We start from the raw sequence: 26,121 nt of genomic DNA, 5'->3' as shown, positions 1-26,121 counted from the left end.
ATACTTTTGTGGATTCAGTTTTCTTTTTCCTCTGAAAAAAATTGAGAGTTTAAGACAGAACAAATTGTTTTGAGTTATACCTGACTATTCAAATGTCAAGCCATGTTATAAAATCTGATTTTTTTTCTCTCATCAACTTTTTTTCCTGCACTGTGCTTAGTACAGAAAGGTGATTGTGATACAGCAATGGCAACAAACCAGAAACCTGAGAAGATTCAGCAGTGATATAGATCAACTAAATTGTTAACTTGACAACCTTGTCATATATATCTGAAGCAAATATTGTCACAATAGAAAGGCTCGTTGATAAATAATGTAGCAAAGTCGCTGCTGAGTACAAATTTCAGCAAACAACAGTTGACAAATCTTTAGTGGGAACCAACATGCATCTGAACTGAATTTCAAAGCAGGTATGGACAAAGTAGATGAGAGGTGGCCCTTCAGAATAACCAATGTGGTATTCGCAGCCTTTACTATTCCATTAGAGAAATGAGCAGATATAACCTTTTCACCCTTCTCCTTAGTTGCCCTTTATACTTCCTGTAGTATAAAGAAAGTTAGCTGAACTATTATCTATTAGCTGAATGTGTAATAAGTTACAATTTATAGTGCATAGCTAAGCATCCAAGCTCACTTTTTCTGACTCAATATTCAAAAATTTTGATAGAACATCATTCAGTCACTTGAGAATATTACAATGTAGTGGTTCAGTTATGGTTATTCCTATCAAAATAGGTTGCAGTAGATTTGATATCTTTTCCAGAAAGTCTATTGTATATTTATATTAACATGAACCTAGTTTTTAAAAGGATGGCGACTGACTAAAATTTCTATTTGCTGTGATAATATAGAAATGGCCTGACAAAGGACCATTACTGTACAGATATTTTGATATTTTTCTAGTCATATTCCTTTCTTCTTGCATTTAATTGGGCAGAAGATGTGACTAAGAATTAAGATCAGTGGTATAATATTTGCTGTCACTTAGATTTTATAGTCACTTAAAAAAATCCATGTCTCTTTGTTGTAAACTTGCCAACAATGGGAATTGTTTCTTGCTCTCTACTTCATCCTACAGTAATTTCAATTAATTCCTTCATCTAAAGTTTGGGGGTACAACCCTAATCTGTCTATTCTCTCCTCCTTGGACGTCATGTATCATTTTAGTATATGTGCTTCCTCCAAAGCCAATGTACTCTTCCTTAGAACTGTTGTCTGGGTGATGTCTAACTAAGGCTTTGTCAAACTGGATAAAACATCTACTTCCTTGTTTCCCAGCTCATTTGGCATAAAAACAATTATCTTCTTTGTTTTCTGAGCCTGAATTTCACACTTTAATCCATGTATGTATGTGTAATTCAAGTCAATTTGAAAGTTCAAAGGAAATTTGTTATCAAAGTATATATATGTCACCAAATAATACCCTAAGATTTATTTTCTTGCAGGCATTTACAGTGTAACAAAGAAATACAATAGAATCAATGAAAACCTACACCCAATCAAAAACTGACAAGCAACCAATGTGCAAAAGAAGACAAACTATAAATGCAAAAATAAACTAATAATAATAAATAAGTAAATAAATAATACTGAGAACACGAGTTGGAGGATCCTTGAAAGTGAGTCCATAGGTTGTGTTCTGTGAACAATTCAGTGTTGTAGTGAGTGAAGATGTTCACACTGGTTCAGGAGCCTGATAGGTGAAGCATAATAGGTGTCCCTGAACCTGGTGGATTGGGAGCTAAAGCTCTTGTACCTCCTTATTGATGGTAGCAGCTAGAAGAGAGCATGGCCTGGATGTCCCTTGATGATGGATGCTGCTTTCTTGTGGCAATGAACATCTTCAGTTTCCAGTATTACACCATTTCATACTCTGTACTAACCTCAGACTTGTCTACCTAAATATACTTGTTCTTCTCAGAGAGGTCATGCTCAAAATAGAGAGATAATTCCTCATGTTCTACCTTGGTAGCCTAGAACCCAAAGCTATGAATGTTGCATTTTCCAATTGAATGTAACCCACATCCCCCATGTTCCTGTCCAACACTTTTGTTCACCTCTACCATCACCCACTTCACTCCCCACCACATTTGCCTAGATACTTCCATCTGCCCATTACCCACATACTTATTCATCCAGTGCCTAGTTTTCTTCTCTCTTAGTTCACATTTGCTGTCCATTCCCCCTTCCTGGTTCAACTTGCCTAATTTTCACTCCAACCCCTCCGTATCTGTTCCTAATGATAACCGAGCAGCCTCTTGTTTCAACACTCTCACTCCCCCCACGCCCACACCTTGCCCTGTCAGTCCCATCATCCTCAGCTAAGCTAATTCCACTTAATCACCTACCGGTCTCTGTCCCACCCTGTCCCTCTTACTATTTTATACTGGCTATCTTCCCTCTACTCCTTTCTGATACAGGATCTTCACATGAACATGACCATGCCTTTGCATCAAATGCTGCCCAACCCACTGAGTTCTCCCTGCAATTTTATTCCTTGTCCACCTTGAACTCTGTTTACCACAAATTTTCCAGGGGACTTAAATTTTTAATATCTCTTTGTAATTTAGTGAGCCTATGTGCATAGTTATCAACCCTAGATAAATAGCATTCACCTTCACTGTCAAAGTAGATTATGAATATGGCAAAAGGCTATGCCTGTGCATAGATCTTTGCAGGACAACCCTCAGCACATGCTGGAAATATGAATACTTATTGTCTCCTCCTAAACAGCCAATTTCCTAGTGAGATGATTAAATTGTTTTTAATTCCATGGTCTACCACTTCATCGAACTTTCCCTGGTGATCTTCAGAACTACCTGGATGTCTATAAATACCATCCACAGACATTCTTTGCAGATTTTTTCAATTATTTTGGTTTTCAAAATCCAATCACATTTTGCTGGCTATCTATAATAATTAGATGTTTTCAAGATTTCTCTTCCCTGACCTTAACGCTGAACTTGAGGATTTTCCTGGCCTCAAACTATGGACTAATTTATCTTGGTTTCCTTTCAAACTATAAATAGCAGTGAGACTTTCAGAGCTTTATAATATGTAGGAACTGTTATAAATTGAAAGAATTTTTAAAAGATTGAAATGAGAGCATTTTTTAGATTATGAAGACGCAGTCCTCTTATTGTCATTTAGTAATGCATGCATTAAGAAATGATACAATATTTCAAATGCAATGTTTTCACCAAATTCCTTTATTACTTTCTTATTCTTGAAGATTTGACACTATTTAAAATATAAGAACATCAGTAAATGAATGAGTTTATTGGTAAATTAGTTTATACTTTTGCACGTACCAAGGCACAGTGAAAATCTTTGTTTTGCATGCCATCCATACGGATCATTTTATTGCAACAATGCATTGTGCTAGTACAAGGGAAAATAAAAACTGAATCCAGAATAAAATGCTATAGATTCAGAGAATGTGCAGTGTGGACAGACAAAAAGGTGCAAGGCCATAAGAAGATAGATTGTGAGGTCAAGAATTGATCTTATCATTCTAAGGGACTATTCAGTAGAAACCAGTTTGGACTACTTGGCTACTTTGGGCCTGCCCTATTGTTCAAAATGATCATGGCCAGCCTACCCTGGCCTTATCTCTCTTTGTTGTTGCAAAATTTATATACTTGTCTCTAAATACCCACAAAATCCTAACCTCCACAACCCTCATGGAAAGAGAAATCAGGAGATTTGCAACGTGCATGGAGTAAATACTGTGCACTCCAGTTTTAAATAACCATGTCCTAATTGTGTAATTTATCATTTTGATTGAGAACCTATCACTAACAGAAGCATCTCAACATCTTCAGTATCTTATCATGCCCTCACAGGATCTTGTGAGATCTTTTAATGAGATTTTTTAACACCTAGAGAATATAGATTTAATTTCTTTAGCCCTTTGAATTAAGTCAAGCCTCTCATCCCAGAAACAAGCTTCATTAGTTTAATTACTTTCTTATCCTTTCCAATAACTTTGAGTAGATACAATAATATTTCCCTGGATACTATATTCTTCCTGAAATATGAATATTAACATAACTAATCATTGAATGTGTCTCTGTTTTATTTAATCTCATTTATATAATTATCGATATTTTGTGTTTAATGCTCCTCTGGTTGTCCAGTATTCCTAATGTAGTCAATACAACTTTTCTGCACTTGCTTAGATTCCCTTTTCAAGTTTCTTTTCATACATTGCTTTTGGAGGATTTGCTACCTTTTTGACACATTTTTTTGTACCTCTGCACATCAGGAATCGAGCAGGATATGCTTTCTGTACACTTTTTAAGATCTGTGCTGTCTTTTGCCACTTTGCCAAGTTGAAATAAAGCACAGACTTTTAAAAATAATTTCTATGAATACCTAAGCATCTATGAGGGTGTTGCTGCATGCAAAACTGCAAAAGAATGTGTAGTTCCACAGGCCAACAGATTCTGGCATAATTATTTTCACTTGCTAAGTAATTTTACACATTCACAGAAGTTTGGTACTTGGAGTCTGCTTGGTATTGCTGTGCAGAGATCTCCACATTTAAAAGAAAAGCCTTTATTTTGTTAAATCTGATGGACCAACTTTTTTATTCAAACCTAAGCAAGTGTCAAATAATTACGTTGGTTCTCACCAAAAAGGATTTAAAAATATATTTTTCCCAGTGGATGCATATAAGCTAAAGTTATTCAGTTTGGAAATTCACTGATCTCAGTTGCAATTGAACGACCCTGGGCTTTTATTGATGAGGTGAGAAGTATACAGGGGAAATTGACCTGAGGAACTTATTTTTGAAACTTAGTTCAAAGAATATGTACTTGAGTAAAGAACGAGAAAGTATTTATTGGTCAAAATCTACATTAACTTGTAATCATACTCTGAATTTGCAGCATTTTTTTTGTTCTTCATTTTAAGCAGAGTGTTACAAAAACCTAGCCTTAGACTCCAGTCCTCAAAGGATGTCATTATCAAACCCTACAGCTTGGGCAACGGCCATGAACAACTTGGGAATGGGACCAATGGGAATGACCGGACAGCCACTTATGTCAGGTATGCTTTTTGTATGACAAAAAATATTCTTGATCAGAGCTGAAAAGGGGACAAAAGCACTTTACTTTTATTAATTCTGTTAATTCACAGTACTCTCCTGATACCTTTTACTAATTATATTTATGTCGATAACTTTTACAGTTAACACTCAAAAAACTTTGTCCATTTTCAAGATATTTATACTCTAAAATGTTACAAATAATTGCCTATGCTAAAATTGTGCAGAGGTTGCATGGTGAGATGCAAAATTTTCTGTTAATAAGTTTGAATAGTTTTAATGACTATGAAGGTCTTTCTCCATTATTTCATATAAATATGGATCTATTTTGAATATGTTGGAAATTATGTTTAATTCAAAATTGGTTTGAAATTCCAAGGAGTGGGCAAATGTGGCTTAAGATCTTTTAAGATGGGTGTATGAGAAAGATTTGAGTAAATGGAAACCTCAGCCCTTTTTTCAGCAGTGAACTTGCTGATTTGGTAAGGAAATTTTGTTCACCTTTGGGAAGGTTTATTCGTCCTGCTCCTTGACTTGAAGGTGAGGAGTTTTAAGTTCCTGGGTGTTAACATCTCTGAAGGTCTATCAGAGCCCAGCATATTGTTGCAATTACAAAGAAAGCATGTCGGTGGCTATATTTCAGGAGTTTGAGGAGACTTTGGATGTCACCAAAGACATTTTCAAATGTTTATGGATGTACTGTGGAGAGCATTCTAAGTGGTTACATCACCCTCGGGTATGGAAGGACCACTGCACAGTATCAAAAAAAGCTGCAGAAAGTTGCAAACTCAGCCAGCTCCATTGTGTGCAAAAAACCTCCCCAGCATCCAGGACACCTTCAAAAGATGATGCCCCAAAAAGGCATCATCCATCATCAAGGACCCCGACCCCACCCCACCCCATCACCTTCATTGCTACCATCAGAAAGGAGGTGCAGGAGCCTGAAAGCACACACTCAACATTTCAGGAACAGCCATCAGATTTCTGAATGAACAATGAACCCATGTACAATTCCTCAGGTTTTTTTTTTCTTTTTCTTGCTCTCTTTTTAATTTAAATTAATTTTTTATATGCAGTGGATTCTAGTTAATTGGGCTCATGGGTGCATGGTGGCATAACATCGTGCTAATGTCTATCACAGCTAGGGGAATTGGAGTTCAGAGTTCAGTTACAGGGCCATCTCCCCATGGAATGCATGGCTTTTCCCTGGGTGCTCCGGTTTCCTCCCACAATCCAAAGGCCTACCAGGTAGGTTAATTTTTCATTATAATTTGTCCCGTGATCAGATTAGGGTTAATTGGGTTTGTCAGAGGGTTGCTAGGGTGGCCTGGCTCGAAAGGCCGGAAGGGCCTACTCTGCACTGTTTCACTAAATAAATAAATAAATCGGGGCCCAATTAGCCAAAGTTTCATGGAAATAGTTAATGGTATTAAAAAAAAGACGAATTACTGTTTAACTAAGTAACAAATTATGTACTTAAATGAAATACAGAACAAATTAGAGCACTGCCAATGCTACTACAGAACTATAAAACTATATATTAGTTCCCAACAGTTATCAATGGAGGAATTCATCCAATGTGCATTGCTATGCATGAGGTGGCCAGGAAGGGCTAGCACCTCTGGTGAAGGGACTTGTGTCAATTTTTGGGCAACTTACTCACCTTTGGTCCCCACCAGAAACTCAGCTCTCACTTGTGGCTCCAAGTAGCTGATTGCATGTGACAGCAGCCACACCCGGGTACACTGATTCGACAGGAGGGCTAAATCAGGTGAGGGTAGCCAGCGACGTCATACCCCGGTGAAACAGGGACATCCCTGTCCTAGCACGTGAAGTCAGCTCCAGCAAACTGGACGGATGAGATCAACAGTGAGATCCACTGGCCAAGAAGGCAGTTCTGCAACATTTTGAGGAGAAAGACGGCATGATTACGCACAGAAGTCATGGTTATCCACCGTAACCAAGGAAGATTCCAGTTTGTGATGGCTTCTTATACCACTGGATCTGAAATTCCAAGATTGAGAGAGTGAAAGTGTCCAAGTGCATCAGCTTGTCCACATTAAAAATTCTCCCACACAGGTTTCACTTGCATCTTCTGATATGATGGTCAACCAACACACTGCCATGTTCTTTTGATTGTAAATGAGCAAAATTAGCACAGACACCTAGCACAGATAATGGGCTGTCTTCATACAAAGCTTTCGACGATTGTATCCTTTAAGTCTTCATTTTCATTGTAACATTTAAGATGTTTATTAATACTTTCAAATTCTTTGTAGTTTTTAACTTGAAGTTGTGACATCGTTTCATTTTCAGCCCTGGCTGTTTCTGGCATCTCTGAGCTTGAGTGCTTGAAACCACAGTGGGCAAAACAATTCTAAAGGGTCTTACTGCTTATTTCTCATCAATTATTAGGAACAAAAATCACTTTTTTTTAAACTTTGAATACGCAAATGACACTATTAAAAAAACAATTTGCTCTGAGCATGGTGTAGTGTCCAAAGGCCACACAAGTTCATGCAACTGACACTAGTTAGAAACTTTCAGCTACAGTCTCCTGTCCCAGTTAAGGGGCATAGTGTCCCAAATAAACAAAGGAAATTCTGGCTATTTTCTCAATTCGCTTTTGTTCTTTAAGAGTTGTCCCAAATAAGTGGTTGCCCCGATTAACCGATGGACCAATTAACCAGAATCCAGTGTATTTCTTATTCTAATTTATAGTTTTTAAAGATTATGTATTGCAGTGTACTGCTGCCACAAAACAACATATTTCATGGCATATACCAGTGATATTAAACTTGATTCTGACTCTCACTAATAGAAACATCTCGACTATTACTGTTAACAAGATGATTGTGGAAGCATTTCTCAAGTCCTATATATTAAAGCCCTATATGTGTGTTTGTGAGTATGAAGAGTACAGAGGTTTTAGGAGGAGGTGGACAAGTATAATAAATGACTAGGTAGAATATACTGGGAAAAGTGTAAAACATTTTAGTGCATTTGTTGCCACTTCGGTACAAAAAACTGGAAAAACGAAGTTTTTTTCAAACAGTGAGCAATGGGTGTTATTGTCATTCATAGCACTGATTGAAAATAGCCTCATATATTGAAGACATGTTCTAAATGCATTAGAAGCAGTTCAGTGAAGGTTTATGAAACAATACCTGGAACTTCAAGATGTCTGAGGAGAAAAGGGCAAAGCTGGTTGTCTACTGAAGTTTAAAAGGGAAAGAGAGGGTTTGAAGCATGCAAGATACTATGATGTCTTTGCAGGGTGAATGTTCTGTTTCCTTTTGTGAGCAAACCTAAGAATAAGGATCATATACTTGGGGGGGCTGATAGTAGAGGCAGATGCTTTAGCGAGTTTTGAGAGAACCTTAGATGGGCATGTGGATGAAAATAAATTGGAGGGCTGTGTGGGACGGAAGAAGTAAATTGATCTTGGAATAGGTTAAAAGGTTGTCATAACATCTTGGGCCAAAAAGCCTGTATTAGAACATAGAACATAAAGAATCATAGAAAACAGCACAATATAGGCTCTTCGGCCCACAAAGCTGTGCCAAACATATACCTACTTTAGAAATTACCTCAGGTTACCCATAGCCCACTATTTTTCTAAGCTCCATGTACCAAAATCTACAGCACATTACAGGGCCTTTGGCCCACAATGTGGTGTCGACCATGTAACCTATTCTCCAAGTTGCCTAGAATTTCTCTACCTCATAGCCCTCTATTTTTCTAAGCTCCATGAACCTATCTAGGATACTCTTTAAAAACCCTATAGTATCCACCTGTACCACCTTCACTAGCAGTGCATTCCACACACCCACCACTCTCTGTGAAAATCTCACCTCTGACATTCCTTGTACCTACTTCCAAGTCTATTAAAACCCACTAATCTGGGTTGATCTCTATCTGCCACTTCCCAGCCCAGTTCTGCATCCTATTACTGTCCCACTGTAACCTCTGACAACCCTCCAGACTATCCACAACACCCCCAACTTTTGTATCATCAGCAAACTTACTAACACACTCTACTACTTCCTCACCAGGTCATTTATAAAAATCACAAAGAGGAGGGGTCCCAGAACAGATACCTGTGGAATACCACTGGTCACCATCTTCCATGCAAATTATGAACCATCCACCACAGCCCTTTGCCTTCTGTGGTCAAGCCAATTCTGGATCCACAAAGCAAGGTCTCCTTGGATCCTATACCTCATTACTCATTCGATGTTCTATGTTCAGTCCATACAGGTCGTTTCTCACAACACTGCATTTAAGTAGTATAAGGGAAAACAATAACAGACTGCAGAATAAATTGTTGCAGTGTGCAGTGTGGAGTTACTGAGTAAGTGCAGTGTAGGCTGATAATAAGGTGTAAAGTCATACATCATTAAATTGTGAGGTCAAGAGGCCATCTAATCATAAATAGAAGCTGTATTTGACCCTGGTGATACATGTTTTAGGGCTTTTGTATCTTCTGCATGATGGAAGGGAGTAGAATAAAGAATGTTCTGGTTAGGTAGGGTCTTTCATTATGTTGGCTGCTTTACTGAGGCAGCAAGAAGTGTAGATAGAGTCCATGAAGAAGAGGGTGGTTTCCATGATGGGCTGAACTGTGTCCACAACAAGCGCCACTTTCTTGTCACAGGCAGAACAGTTGACATGCCAAGCCATGAGGCATTCGGATAGGATGCTTTCGACAGTACATGGATAAAAAATGTTGAGGGTCAAAGAGGAAATGCCAGATTTCTTTCGTCTCCTGGGAAAGTAGTGCTTGTGAGCTTTCTTGGCTATAGCATTTATATGTAGAACCATGACAGGTTATTGTGATCTTCATTCCTAGGAACTTGAAGCTCTCCACTTCCTGACCTCAGAAATGTTGGATGTAAGCAGGATCATGCGTACTGACCCTCTTTTTGAAGTCAGTTACAAACTCTTGATTTGCTGACATTGAGGGAGAACTTGTTATCATATCACTAGGCTCTTTGTCTCATTACTATACTCCAACTCAACATTATTTAATTATTTAAGATTCAGCCCACTATTGCAAACTTGTTAAGGCATTATCTAGCCATGCAGTGTTGAGTGTATCGGAGACTGAGGACACAGGGTTATGGAGCACCACTGTTGAGAATAATGGTGGCAGAGTTTTGCTGCCTACCCTTACTGATTGCAGTCTGTTGGTCAGGAGGTTAAAGATTCAGTTGGTCAGGAAGGTCTAGGAGTTTGGTGATGTGTTTGCTTGGAGTTATAGTATTGAAGGTGGAACTGTAATATGTTAAGTCTTTAGAAATCTCTTCCTCAAAGGTTGATGGAAGCAGAATATTTGAATGTTTTTAAGTTAGAGACAGACTCTTGATAAGCAAAAGTGAGAAATTCCACAGGTAGTTGAAAATGTGTGATTGGAATTACGGTGAAATCATCTGAGATCTCATTAAGTGGCAGAAAAGTTTGGAAGGGCTGAGCAACCAACTCCTATTTGAATATTTGTATATACAGTAAGTAATCCTGAATTAGCTGTCAGTAAAAATCCTGGAACGCTTTCCTCACCGTGGACCTTAACACTTCGAGAAGGCCATCCTAATGCTCTTCAATTATGAGCAGAGGTGGGAATTACTTGTTGCCATTACTACTAATACCCACATTTTGAGAATTTTAAATTGTTTAAAAACTCAAGAAGAGCCAACAAAGGAAGCATTTGCTAACAAAAATGGTTTGCAAGTATTCCCTAGGTCACAACAGTGTTCCAATTATAAGAGCTGTTCATAATCTGAACTGTTCAGAAGTCAGAAATGAACAAAATCAATATGGGGGGGGGGAAGGATTGATGGGGAGGGATAAGGGGAATAGAGTGGAGAGAAAGCTTGTGGAAATATCCCATTCATTCCCATCAGAAGATACCTGAAGCCCCAGATCAGCTGGCAAATCCATCCCACCAATCTCCCTGATGCCCACTTGTATGTATGTGGTGTCCATTAGTGTAGCATTTGTAACCCAGTATTATCTTGTGTGATTTAAAGTATATACAATATATGGTGATGTATATGTATTTTGATAATAAATTTACTTTGAACTTTGATTCACAAGCCTTTATACTATGATTTCTGTATTTTTATAGACTGGTAATCAGTATAAATGTGCTTCTAATAACATTGGATTAATAAGTACCATATTGCTAGTGATTATGATGTGTTTTCACACTTACTTATTTCAAGCATGTGCGACTGATTTTTCTAAACATTGCAAACTTCTCAAGAATTGAATGTAAGCTGTTGATGTCACTAGGTTTGATTTACATTCACAGAAGGAAGCAACTAAAACACATTTTATTCTGATTCAATCATGTTTTAAAACATGGGGAAATTTGGATTCTTGTCTGCTCGGGAGCTGAAAGGAGAGAAAGGTTATGTGGCAAGAAAGAAAGTTAAATCTTGCGTTTGAACTCCATATCGATGGTTGAACCTTCAGTATGCATATTAACCTTGGACATGTTTACAACGGAAAAAGATCTCTCAAGGGATTTTTAAGAAGAAACTCAGCTATTTACAGATCTTACAGGGTTATTTGAAATGGATGAAGTGAAGAATGTGGTATGGTAGGCAATACTGAGCAAAGGTCTGCTGGGAATGTTTATTGTAAACTGCATTAAAGGGAAGGCAGTGGAAAATGCTGTTATTATTCTTTGGCAGAGAGGAGCCACCCCAATGGGAACCCATATTATAAAGCAGTCACCATCATCTTTCACAGCTTTTTTTTCTAAGTAACTGCCAGAATCGATAATTAGCCACAATTATGCATATTAACCAGTCTTTAATTTCCAACTCGTATGCCAAAACTTTCATTCCACTTTATATTTAAAACAAAAATGAAATTGTCTCTAACTTCATTGTTTTTGTTTTCAGAATCAGCTCCAAGGAGTAAAAACACACACATACAGAACCTACATTCACAGCTGAGGAAAAGGGCCAATTTAAATGAGACTGGTGTCTGTTACATTGATGCCACTGTATCATGGATACAACCCCTGTGGGCCGCAACCCTTCACAACCCTAATTTAACCCTAACCTAATCATGGGACAATTTAAAATGACCAGTTAAGCTACCCAGTACATCTTTGGGAGAAAAACAGAGAACCCGGAGGAAACCATGGGGAGGATATGCAGACTCCATGCAGAGGATGCTGGGGTTGAACTCCAAACTCCGACGCCCCGAGCTGCAATAGTGTCGTACTAACCTCTGCACTACTGTGGCATATCCCTGCCATATATTGTGAAATATGTTGATTTGTGGCAGCAGTCCATTGCAATGCATAATAATAAAAACTATAAATTACAATAGGAACTATATACTGTATAAAAAAAGAAAACTAAAATAAGTAGCGCAAAAAGAGGGGAAAAATACTGAGGTGGTGTTCCTGGGTTCATTGTCCATTCAGGAATCTAATGACAGAGTAGAAGAGGCTGTTCCTGAAAGGATGAGTGTGTGTCTTCAGACTCCTGTACCAACTCCTTGATGGCAGCAACGAGAAGAGGGCATGTCTTGGGTGATGGGGGTCCTTAATGATGGATTTGGCATCGCCTTTTGAAAGTGTTCAGGATACTGGGGTGACTAGTGCCCATGATGCAGCCGGCTGAGTTTACAACTTTCTGCAGCTTTATCCAATTCTGTGCACTGACCCCTGCGTACCAGATGGTGATACAACCAGTTAGAATGCTCTCCACAGTACATCTGTAGAAATTTGTGAATGTCTTTGATGACATACCAAGTCTTCTCAAACTAATGAAATATAGCCACTGTCGTGTCTTTCTTGTAATTGCATCAATATGTTGGGCCCATATTAGATCTTCAGGGATGGTCACACCCAGGGACTTGAAACAACTCACCCTTCCCACTGCTGATTCCTCAATGAGGACTGGTGTGTGTTCCTTTGACTTCCCTTTCCTGAAGACCCCAATCATTTCCTTAGTCTTAATGATGTTGAATGCAAGATTGTTGCTGCAGCACCACTCAACCAGCTGATCTGTCTAGCTCCTGTACACCTCCTTGTCACTATCTGAAATTCTTTCAACCATAGTTGTGTTGACGGCAAATTTATAGATGCCGTTTGAGCTGTGCCTAGCCACAGAGTTGTTGGTGTAGAGACAGTAGAGCAGCGGGCTAAACACATGTCCTTGAAGTGTGCCACTGTTGATTATCAGTGAGGAGGGAATGTTATTTCTGAACTGCAAAGGCTGTGGCCACCTGGTGAGGATGTCAAAGATCCAATTATAAAGGGAGGTACAAAGGCCGTGGGTTTGGTGCTTGTTGATGAGAACTGAGGGTATGATTGTGTTGAACGCTCAGCTGTAATCAAAGGACAGCAACCTGATGTAGGTATTGCTATTGTCCAGGTGATCCGAGGCTGAGTGGAGAACCAGTGAGATTGCATCCACTGCAGACCATTCTGGCAATGGGCAAATTGCAGCAGGTCCAGGTGTTTGCTCAGGCAGCAGTTGATTCCGACTATGACCAGCCAACCAACCAACATAAGCCTCAAAAGGAAAGTGAAATGCTTTGTATCCTGCTGTAATTATTCTAGAAGGATTTGGAAATATAGCATTACAGTTCTTACTGCAATATGGTATGAGTTTAGATTAATAAATAATCACAGAATATGGAACTTTGTAAACCTTTCATTGAAGGTAGATTGATCCAGAGTGGAAAGGGCTATTGAAGAGTTTGATTCCTAGTGGTAAAAATAATAAATAAACTATTTTCAATTTTATTTTTCATTATAGAAAGGTACCATGTGATCTGGCAATATCTTATCAACATGCTGCTGAATTAATGAGGGTCAGCATAACCTTTATAAATGTCACAATTCCCTGCTGTCTGAAGTAATGCAACTGAATGTTGATCCAATTACAAACGAGAAAATCTGCAGGTGCTGGAAGCTTAAGCAACACACAAAATGCTGGAGGAACTCAGCAGATGAGGCAGCATCTATGGGAGAAGTACAGTCGACATTTCGGGCCAAAACCCTTCGGCAGTACTGAATGTCATTCGCTTTTATAGAGAGTCATGTACTATAGTTATACAAAATGTGAGCTAAAGCTTAACTTTAGAAAACATTTTCCTATTTTTGGTCATAGATATGGTGATTCAGGTTGCTGTTCAGGTGGGGGGGGGTGGTGTAGGAATTCTGGAAGGCTCAATTATTCTTGACTAATAAAAGGAATAGTAAACCACCACTCCTATATATCTAAATGCAGTGAGAAAAAGATCAAGCACAGGTGTGGCATTCCCATATCAAAGTAACAGTGAATGCTTCCTTGAAAACAATTTGACATAAGACACTTTGGGATCAACAGTTCCATGCGACACAGCTTACATTGACAGTGACCAACAGGAGCTAAAGAAATGCAGCTATGACACAAAGTCATCAAGGCAGTGAAACGGTAATACAGGGACAAAATCCACACACAGCTCTCCACCAACACATGCAGCTTAAAGCAAGGTCTGCACACCATCACAGCTAAATGCAGTGGAGTTTCTAAAATTGCTGCCTCTCTCCCAGATGAGCTAAATCTTTTTTATGCTTGGTTCGATGTTACCACCACTGACGAACTCTTTGGAGAATCGCTAATGCAACCTGCAGCTTGGTCATCTCTGAAGCTGAAGTACGCAGGTGTTTCCAATGAGTGGACAGTCACAAGGCTTTGGGACTGGACGGCATCCCAGGGCGGGTATTCAGATTGTGCATGGCACAACTGGCAGGTGTGTTTGCAGATATTTTTAACCTCTCCCTCTCCCAGTGTAGAGTGCCCTCCTGCTTCAAAACATCCACCATTGTTCCTGTACCTAAAAAGACCAAGGTAATATGTCTGAACGACTGGAGTCCTGTCACACTCACCTCAATAATAAACAAATGCTTTGAGAGGCTGGTGAAGGACTACACCTGCAGCTTGCTACCACCCACACTGGACCCCCTACAATTCGTCTACCAACACAACCGATCGACAAATGATGCAATAGCCACAGCTCTTCACAAGGATCTTCTGGGACCTCTACTTTTCGTGATTTTTATTAACGACCTGGATGTGGGGGTAGAAGGGTGGATTGGCAAGTTTGCAGACGACACAAAGGTTGGTGGTGTTGTAGATAGTGTAGAGGATTGTCAAAGATTGCAGAGAGACATTGATAAGATGCAGAAGTGGGCTAAGAAGTGGCAGATGGAGTTCAACCTGGAGAAGCGTGAGGTGGTGCACTTTGGAAGGACAAACTCCAAGGCAGAGTACAAAGTAAATGGCAGGATACTTGGTAGTGTGGAGGAGCAGAGGGATCTGGGGGTACATGTCCACAGATCCCTGAAAGTTGCCTCACTGGTGGATAGGGTAGTTAGCTTTCATAAGTCGAGGGATAGAGTTTAAGAGTCGCGATGTAATGATGCAGCTCTATAAAACTCTGGTTAGGCCACACTTGGAGTACTGTGTCCAGTTCTGGTCGCCTCTCTATAGGAAGGATGTGGAAGCATTGGAAAGGGTACAGAGGAGATTTACCAGGATGCTGCCTGGTTTAGAGAATATGCATTATGATCAGAGATTAAGGGAGCTAGGGCTTTACTCTTTGGAGAGGAGGAGGATGAGAAGAGACGTGATAGAGGTGTACAAGATAATAAGAGGAATAGATAGAGCAGATAGCCAGCGCCTCTTCCCCAGGGCACCACTGCTCAATACAAGAGGACATGGCTTTAAGGTAAGGGGTGGGAAGTTCAAGTGGGATATTAGAGGAAGGTTTTTTACTCAGAGAGCGGTTGGTGCGTGGAATGCACTGCCTGAGTCAGTGGTGGAGACAGCTACACTAGTGAAGTTTAAGAGACTACTGGACAGGTATATGGAGGAATATAAGGTGGGGGCTTATATGGGAGGCAGGGTTTGAGAGTCAGCACAACATTGTGGGCCAAAGGGCCTGTACTGTGCTGTACTATTATGTGTTCTATGTTCACACCATCCTTACACACCTGTGGAAGGATGCTTTTGTGAGAATGCTGTTCGTGGACTACAGTTCAGCATTCAACATCATAGTTCCAACTAGGCTCAACAAGAAGCTCAGAGAACTTGGCCTTCACGCTGCCTTGTGTAGCTGGATCCTGCACTTTCTGTCAGATCGCTGGTAGGTGGTAAGAGTGAGCTCCCTCACCTCTGCCCCTCTGACCCTTAATACAGATGTGCCCCAGGGCTGTGTCCTAAGCTCCCTCCTTTTCTCTCTGTAATACCCATGTCTGTGTCACCACCCACAGCTCCATTCTGCTAATTAAATTCGCTGACAACACTGCACTGATTGGCCTAATCTCAAATAATAATGAGGCAGCCTGGAGAGAAGTTCTTGACAGTGTCAAAAAAACAACCTCTCCCTCAATGTCGCAAAAACAAAGGAGCTGGTTGTGGATTACAGGAGGAATGGAGATGGGCTAACCCCTATTGACATCAATGAATCTGGGGATGAGAGGGTGAACAGCTTTAAGTTCTCAGCATCCACATCACCAAGGATCTCACATGGTCTGTACATACCGGCTGTGTGGTGAAAAAGGCACAACGGCGCCTCTTTCACCTCAGACAGTTGAATAAGTTTTATATGGGGCCCCAAATCCTAAGAACTTTCTATGGGGGCACAATTGAGAGCATCCTGACTGTCTGGTATGGAAACTGTACTTCTGTCAATCGCAGGACTCTGCAGAGAGTGGTGCGGACATCCCAGTGCATCTGTACTTCCCTCAATCGCAGGACTCTGCAGAGAGTGGTGCGGATAGCCCATTGCATCTGTAGATGTGAACTTCCCATGATTCAGGACGTTTACAAAGACAGGTGTGTAAAAAGGGTCTGAAGGATCATTGGGGACCCAAGTTACTCCAACCACAAACTTGTTCCAGCTCTTACCTTCCAGGAAACGGTACTGCAGCATAAAAGCCAGGACCAACAGGCTCTGGGACAGCTTCTTCCACCAGACCATCAGACAATTGCATTTCTGTGTTATATTGACTGTCCTGTTGTACATACTATTTATTATAAATTACTATATATTGCACATTGCACACTTAGACGGACATGTAACGTAAAGATTTTTACTCCTCATGTATATGAAGGATGTAAGAAATAAAATTAATTCAATTCAATTCAACCTGAAGATGTGAAACAAGTGATTTTTTTAACTTCTTTTCGATGAAGTATGGAAAATGATGGGCCATTTATTCCACTTGGTAATTATGAAATGAACCACTCACTCCTGCAAATCCTCTCAATCTCATTCTCTCCCTGGTGCTAATGACATTGACCCTAGGGATTAAGAATCACTTATTTCCCTCCCTCTAGGATTTCTTGCTTTGCTTCTAAGACTTATCACCCATCTCTAATTTCCCTTGACAGACTGATGGTGGGCTGCTGTCTAAAATCACCACAGTAATGTGCTGGAGATGCTACCACATAATTGTTAGGTAGCGAATAGCAACGGTGAAGCAGTCTTGTGAAATTTCCCTGTTAAGATGGTGTTTGATTTGAAGGGGAACTTGCTGATGGTGGCATTTTGATTCTCCTGCTGTGCTTGTATTTCCAAGTACTACTTTTCAAGTTTGGGGTAGGAGGTGTTGCTGTCGTACATCTTTTAGATGGACAGCCTCCAGTCAACAGATTTGGCCAGTGCAGATTGTAATCACATATTGGCAGTCAAAACTGTTGTTGAATATGGAGTGGCCATTAATGAAAAGGTTGTTTGCATGTGATTGAGGTGTACACCCACCAGGGGCAGGTAGGTTAAACAGAATGAAGCAGAGGAAAGTCACTATGAGTGTCACATTGCTGAGATGAGTGTGAATTAGAGGAGTAAAGAATAACTTTCGCAAGGAAAACTTGAAGAGAAAACTAATCTACAAGAGGCATTGTCCTAAGAAGGCAACATCTGTCAATAGGGATCCAGACCATGCTGTTTTCTCGATACAGCTATCATGCAATGGGAACCAAACAATCCACACCTCAATATTCAACAACAATCACAAGTAAAACCCTTGCCACCTTTGAGGTCATCTGCAAGTAGTGCTATGGGAGGAATGCAGCATTCATCACTAAGGACCCCCACTATCCAGGCCATTCTCTCTTCTCACTGCTGTTATCAGGAAGAAGGCACAGGAGCCTTAAGTCCCATACCACCAGGTTCATGAATAGTTATTACCCATCAACCAGAATAAATAACTTCAGTCACTCCAACACTCGACAACCTATGGACCCACTGTCAAGGACTCTGCAATTCAAGTTCTCTACCTATCTATTATCATGTCAGTCTCAAGTTCCATTAATTGGTAATATACATGCATTATGAATGTGCTTACTTCTGATGAGCATTTCATATGTGTCTTTCTTCTCTTAACTGCTTGAGTGGTCTCATTTGTAAGTGGACTGCTCCCCTGAGAAACTCTTGCGGCAATCGTAGCCTGTGGTGTTGATGGGCTACTTAGAATGTTGGCTGTATCTTTTTCAGGTTTCCCGGTGCCTGGCCGCCTATTCAGCACCATTAATGGTTTACCCAGCGCTAGTTCCAGGCATGCCACTGGCGATCCCCAGGCAGCAGCCACATCACTCTATTCCATTTCTTAAGTGAAGGGGTATTGCTTTTTATACTGACAGCGGCCACTAACATGGTGAACAGATGCTGACCGGACCACTGCCCAATCTGGGTACAGATGTGTCTGGATTCTTGTTTATTATTATTATTTTATTTATCTATCTATCCATCTAATCATCATTATTATTATTTTGGAGTTTTTTTGTACTTGCATAATTTGTTGTCTTTTGCACATTGGCTGTTTGTCCGTCTCTGTTGTGCACAGTTTTATTTTTATTTTAGAGATTTAATGTGGATCAGACCCTTCCAGGCCAATAAGCTGCACTGGTGTGCAACCCACCTATTACATACTAGTCTAATCACAAGATAATTTACAATGACCAGTTAGCTTACTGATTGGTAAGTCTTTGGAATATAGGAGGAAACCAAGGGACCTGGAGGAAATAAATGTGCTCACAGGAAAAGTGTACAAACTTTCTTAGAGAGTGTATTGGAATTGAACTCTGAACTCCAAAGCCCCAAACTGCAGTAGCATCGCACTAACCACTATGCTACCATGGCATCCATTTTTCATTGATTCCATTGTGTTTCTTTGTATTTACTGTGAATGCCCACAACAAAATATAGTGACATATATGAACTTTGAGCAACAGTTTCTTCGTCACTGCTATCAGGTTCTTGAATTGATCTGAAAAACCCTAACACAACCTCAGATTCTTTTTTACTCGTTCTCTCAACTTACACTTCACAATTTTGCATTGTGTACATTATGTATAGTTTGCATTAATTTATGATAGTTATCTCTGTAATGTGTTGCTGTTGCAAAAAGTTAATTTTCCATGTCATTTTTACCCTGACTACGTATGCCCATGACAAAAAACTTGAACTTAACGAAAATCATAATTTTCTGTAGGCATAAAAATTACTTACTAGTAGTGCTAGGATGGATAAGTCCAATTAGAGGTGAAAAAGACTTACCTAGCAGGCAAAAGACATGGGTTAAATATTAACTTAGTATTTCACATTAGCTGAGTAAGAAGATAATACCAATATCATTAAAATAACGAGGTAGGAATCTTTATTTCATTTTTAAGGATCTGAGTATCACTGGCTTAGCCAGCTTTCTCTTCCCATCCCAAATTGCTCTCGAGAAGCAGGTGGTGAGGTAGCTCCTTGAACCACTACAATATTTAATGAATGTCCATGTACAGTGCTGACAAATAGAGAGTTCTAAGATTTGGATCCAGTGATGATGAAGGGTTGGAGATACATTTGATAGATTTCCAATGTGGGATGGTGTGCACCTGGAAGGTGAACCTGAAGGAATTCTTGACATGAACATGGTGTCCTTTTACTTCTTGAAGAAGTCAGTGGTTTGGTCTATAATTGTTTGAGTAGCTTGGGCAAGTTAACCAAAGTATGTTCGACATATGGTACATAGTGCAGCCACAATGTGCTCATGTCAGGTCAAGTTGAGTGTTTATATGCACAAGTATGGTGAGGTATAGGTACAATGAAATACTTACCTGTACAAGCAGCATTGCAAAGATAAATAGTACAAACAAAAATATGGTGGATGGAATGAATGTGTAAGGTAGTGGGTGGAGGGGAGAACATCAGTCAAGCATGTCATTTTGTCTTAGGTGTCTTCTAACACCCAAGGCTGGAACCTCATGACAGAAAAGGGAAAGGCTAAGATTTGGTGTTCAATTTAAAGCAATGCTTTTGGACTATCAAAATTAACGTGAGAAAATTATCACGCTTTCTCATGTTTGTTTCTTTTCTTTTCCTCAGAGTTTGACCGAGGTCTTAGCATGATGACTGGCATTCCTCCTATTAATACGATGATGCCTGGATTGGGCATTGTCCCTCCTTCAATTCCTCAAGACATGTTTGTTGTGAAGGAGATCATCCATTGCAAAAGCTGTACTCTTTTTCCTCCAAATCCAAGTAAGTCTACAAGGAACAACTTGATCATTAATAGAATTTGTTGTACTTTAGCTGATGTCTTTCACCAATTTATTTTCTAAGAGATTAATTACAATTGACCAATGAATACCCAATGCATTCAGATGTACAGTATAAATGTCAACTTTCCTTTTTCGTAAATGTAATTCAGAAGACCTATTCAAAGCTGAGAAAAAACATTGATGATCTTGTTCCAGTACACTGGAAAAGATGTTCACCATGCCTCTTACATGCATAAGAAATGTAACGACAGAACATATTGTATCTCCAATATGCTCTGACATTCAGTAAGATCATGGGTATTCATTGACCTGCCACGTACTCACTTTTCTCCATGTTTTTATTAACCAATTGATATAGCAATCTATCAACAATCAACTTAAAGATAATAAATAACCAGGTATTAATTCCTTTTGTGGAATAAAGTTGCAAATTCTATCAGTCTCTTTACAATAAGCTGTTTCTGAATTTGTTGCCTGTAAGCCTTTAAAATTCATGCTGTCTCTCTGATCCACGCCCAGAAAAATCTCTCAATCGACTCTATTGTTTTCTGTGCTATTTTGATAAGATAATGCTGAAAAGAATATCAAGAAATTTTTGGCTAAAGTTATGTTTTATTAGCACATGAGTCGAAAATGGCTGATAATCAATGGTTTTGGACTATCTGCATTATTAATGCCGGTTGGTATGAGGATATTTTAGTATCAGCTACCTGTTTTATCTCTCTTGTGAAGGCTACTGTGCTGTTTTTGAACTAGTTGATGCTTGTCCCAGCTCCTGTTTTGCTTGCATTCAATTGATGCCATAATTTTATTTGGTGAGAACAAATAAAGATTATGACAGAATTACATTGGTTCCTAGTACCTTTTCAAATACTTGAAAGCAAGCTGAAATGGTCCATTTTATCAATTGATATTATCAATCTCAGAATTATAAATGTAAATTTACAGTGGAGGAAAATGTGTAACTACCCCGTTCTAATGATTTAATTGAGAATGCTTTCTTCAAACTCTTACAATAGAACGGTACAGCACAGTATGGGCCCTTTAGCCCACAATGTTGTGTCAGCCTAAATAAACCTACTCCAAGGTCAGTTTAACTCTCCCCTCCTACACAGCCCATAGTCGATCTTTTTTTATATCCATGTGCCTGTCTAAGAGTTTCAAATGTCCCTACAGTATCAGCCTCAACCACCATCCCTGGCAGTGCATTCCAGGCACCCTTCATTCTTTGTGCAAAAAAAAAAGAACCTACTCTGACATCTCCCCTGAACTTTCCTCCACTCACCTTAAACAGACATCCTCCGGTATTAGCCATTGCTGCCTGGGAAAAAAATGCAGGTTATCCACTCTGTCTATGCCTCTCATAATTTTATCGTCACTATCAAACCGCCTCTCATCCTCTGTCACTCCGAAGAGAAGTGCTGTTGCTTGCTCAATCTTTCCTTATAAGAAATGTTCTGTAATCCAGGCAGTGTCCTTCTGAATCTCCTCTGCATTCTCTGTGAAGCTTCCACGTTGCTTCCAATAATGAGGCAACCAGAACTGAACACAAAAGTGTGGTCTAATCAGTTTTATAGGGCTGCGACATTACCTTGCAACTCTTGATCTCAATCTCCCGACTAATGAAGTCCAGAACACTGAATGCTTTTTTAACTGCCTATCGACTTATATGGCAACTTTGAGTGATCTGTGGACCTGGACCCTAAAATCCCTCTGTTCCTCCACACTGCTAAGAGCCTATACTCTAAGATGAAAGATAGATGGAACTCTATCTGCCACTTTTCTTTCCAACTCTGCATTTTATCTATATTCCTTTCTATCCTACAACAATTTCTACACTTTCTACAGAATCTCTAACCTTTGTGTTATCCGCAAACTTATTAACCCATTTTTCCTTTTCCTCATACAAGTCATTTATAAAAATCACCAAAGTCTTGATGATATTATGACCTTTATATGGCATCAAGGTGCTATTTTTCTTCATTCTAACCTAATAGTCAGTTGAAACAGAATTCTCAAAGTAAAAGTTAGAAATGTGCAAAATGCTGTATAAACTGCCACTTCATATATTCACTACTCAGTCAGATCCATTAATTGATTAATGAGATTGATTTTGTGTTCTTTAATTCACTGTAGTTCTTTTGAATGAGAAGCACTTTTTAAAAGTCTTGTGTATCGAGTTATTGTGACTCAAAATTAATTAAATTTGAAGAGTAAAGGAAAATATCAGATTGATGATGCTCACTGTAAAATGTCTGCTCCCGCCAATTCTGGGTGATGGTGCAGAGAAGAAATTACCTTTATCTGTAAGGCTTATTTGAAAGCATGATATGAAAGATTAGTTAGTTAATTATGAAAAGGGTCTGTAACTTTAAATTCCTTGGTGTTACCATATCAGAGGATCAGTGCTGGGACCAGCATACAAGTGCCATCACAAAGAAGGCACTCTGCTTTTTAGAAATTTGTATAGATTTGGCATGTCATCTAAGACTTTGACAGACTTCTATAGATGCAAGGTGGGAGAGTATTCTGACTGGTTGTGTTATGGCCTGGTATGAAAAAAAAATTGCCCAGGAATGGAAAAGTCTGCAAAAAGTGGTGGACGCAGCCCAGACAATAACAGGCAAAGCCCTTTCCATCATTGCAAGAACTGAGCATTGTTACCAGCAAGCAGTATCCATCATTAAGGACTTCCATCATCCAGATCATAGTTTCTTCTCACTACTGCCATCACACAGGAGGTACCAGAGTATTAGGTCCCACACTGCCAGGTTCAGGATCAGTTATTACTCTTCACCCATCAGGCTGCTGAACCCAGTGTGGACATCTATACTCACTACAACACTGAATTGATCATTGAACACAGCCTATAGACTCACTTTCAAGGATTCTCCAACGTGTTCTCGTATTGTTTATTTACTTATGTATTATTTTTTAATTTTTGTATTTATAGTTTGTCTGCGATAATGAATTTACTTTGAACTTTGTATTGCAGTGTAGTGAAAAGCTTGTGCCTTCTGTCCATGTAGATCAAATCATAACACTGTGCATTGAGGTAGAATGTAGAGTAAAGTGTAACAGCTATGGAGCAAGTGCAGTGCTTTTCGACAGCGAGAATCAAGGTCATAACAAGGTGAGTTGTGAGCTCAAGACTCCATCTTACACTAGGAACCAATTTAATAGTCCTGTGACAGTGGGATGGCAGTTGTCCTTGAGCCTGGCAAATTGTGTCTTCAAGTTTTTGTATCTTCTGCCCAATGAAGAGGGCAGAAGAGAGAATGGCAGGGGTGGGTGGGGGACTCTGCTTTTACTGGCTGCTTTGCTGAGTCAGTGAGAAGTATAGACAGAGTTCATAGATGGGAAGCTAGTTTCTGTGATGAGCCGAGACGTGTTCACAAATCTCTGTGGTTTCTTTGCAGTCACAGGCATACCAAACCTTGATGCATCTGGTTAGAATGCTTTCTAGTGTGAATTGATTTAAAACTGGAAGGGTCAACAGGAACATGCCAAATTTCTTTGGTCTCCTGAGGAGGTGTGCCATGGCATTTATGTGATTGGACCAGGACAGCCTATTGGTGATGCTAGAAACTTGAAGCTCTCAATCCTCTCAACTTCAGCACCATTGATGAAGATAGGAATATATGCACCCCCCTCCCTTTCGTGAAATCAATGACCAGCTCTTCTGATCTGCTGATGAAACACTCTGGCTCTGTCGGCTGCGTAAGTCTAGGGAAGTCGATCTCTGGCCCTGCCAAACGTGTGAGATTCAAGGTGTAGGCCCACCCCAAAACCCTCTGTTTGTGTGGATACTGCGTGATTTGTTACCCTGTTATAAATCAGTACCACAAAATATTAGACGGAACACTGCATACAATTAAACAATTTAGCTTTATAATTCTTAATTTGACTAAAGGGTTAGTTAAAAAAAAACGAAAAAAAAGGGCCCGCTTTAATGAAACCATCTACTATGCTCAAGTTGAAGCTCATGGTTTCCCCTTCGATTCTCCTTCGATCTCCCTGGCTTTTGTTGGATCATGGCCCCACTCCAGGTCGAGTCCTATGACCGCTTCTCTCCGGCGTCTTCTACCTTCATCTCTCCCTGAACCAGAAGACCCAGCTTACACACCAGTGTCAGGCACACAACACTAAAAAAATCACACTCCCTTCATTAGACAGCTCACATTCCAAAGCACCGGTTACCTCTAACCATAACCCGAGCACTGCTTCTAGAAAAAGACCATTACATTAGCAGTGAAACCTCTCCCAGGGTGTTACACTGACATTGAGGGAAAGGTTGTTTCATGGCACCATGTTATTAATCTCTGTATCTCCTTCTTGTATTCTGACTCATCATTTGCGATATGACCCACTACAGTGATATCATCTGCAAATGTAGAATAACTGTGGCAGAGGTGTTGCAGCCTATCCTTATTGATAATGGTCTGTTGGTCAGGAAGTCCATTTGAACAGAATGATAGAATAGTGGTAAATGTAGTGCCTTTAGAGCAACCAAGTTCAACTCCATCACTGTGCTTGTATGTTCTCCCAATGACTGGATTTCCTCTAGATGCCCCAGTTTCCTTCCACATTCCAAAGATGTTCAGGTAGGAGGCTAATTGATCACGTGGTGTAATTTGATGGTGCAGGCTCATTGGGCTGGAAAGGCCTGTTACAGTGCTTAATCTCGAAATCTAAATTATAAATTGAGACTCAAATTGTCGAGGGAATCGGAGTTTGGTGATGGGTTGATCCAACTCTTTCACTTTGCTTCTCAGTCTTCATATCATCAGAATCGGAGTAAGGAATTAAGTCACAAAATTTGTTGTTTTGTGGCAGCAATACGTAAAAATTGCCATAATTGACAATCAGAATATACAGTCATTTGTATTTTAAGAAATAGTGCAAAAAGAGAGCAAAATATTAAGTTGTGTTCATGGACCATTCAGAAATCTGATGGCAGAGGGGAGAAGCTGTTTTTAAAACATTAAGTGTGTGTCTTCAGACTCCTGTACCCCCTCCCTGATGGTAGTCATGAGAAGGGGATATGTCCTGAATGGTGAGGGTCCTTAATGATACATGGCACCTTCTTGAGGAATTGCCTTTAGAAAATGTCCTTGATGTTGGGGAGGTTAATGCCTATGATGGAGCTGTTGAGTTTACAACTCTCTGCAGCTTTCCCCAATCCTGTGCATTAGGGCCTCCAACTCTTATATCCATACCAGCCGGTGATACAACCAGTCAGGATGTTCTCCTCAGAACATCTGTACCAATTTGCTAGAGGCTTGATGAGACACCAAATCTCCTCAAACTTCTAATAAAATAAAGCCATTGGTGTGCCTTCTTTATTATTGCATTAATATGTTGGGCCTAGGATAGAAATTCAGAGATGTTGACACCCAGGATCTTGAAGCTGCTTACCCTTTCTCCCCTCGATGACAACTGATGTATGTTCTCTCAATTTCCCCTTTTTCTGAAGCCACAATCAATTCCTTGGTCATACTG

General features: G+C 39.7%; 1 protein-coding gene across 8 annotated transcripts in view; it reads left to right on the top strand.

Annotated features, from left to right (window-relative positions):
* LOC140204170 (ecto-NOX disulfide-thiol exchanger 2-like) overlaps nucleotides 1-26,121 on the top strand; it is a 267,263-nt gene that overhangs the window by 170,576 nt on the left and 70,566 nt on the right. For 4 of the 8 annotated variants that reach the window (XM_072270620.1, XM_072270617.1, XM_072270623.1 and 1 more), the window contains 2 exons: nucleotides 4,921-5,052; nucleotides 20,444-20,599. In XM_072270620.1, the coding sequence (XP_072126721.1) occupies nucleotides 4,962-5,052; nucleotides 20,444-20,599 (247 nt within the window). In that variant the 5' untranslated portion in view covers nucleotides 4,921-4,961. Of the gene's footprint in view, nucleotides 1-4,917; nucleotides 5,053-20,443; nucleotides 20,600-26,121 lie in introns of all 8 variants that reach the window. The other 4 variants (XM_072270622.1, XM_072270618.1, XM_072270616.1 and 1 more) reach the window with 2 other exon arrangements.

The sequence above is a fragment of the Mobula birostris genome, chromosome 10 (assembly GCF_030028105.1).
Source record: "Mobula birostris isolate sMobBir1 chromosome 10, sMobBir1.hap1, whole genome shotgun sequence".
NCBI classification, from domain to species: domain Eukaryota; kingdom Metazoa; phylum Chordata; class Chondrichthyes; order Myliobatiformes; family Myliobatidae; genus Mobula; species Mobula birostris.
This window is presented reverse-complemented; position numbering and strand designations above follow the sequence as displayed.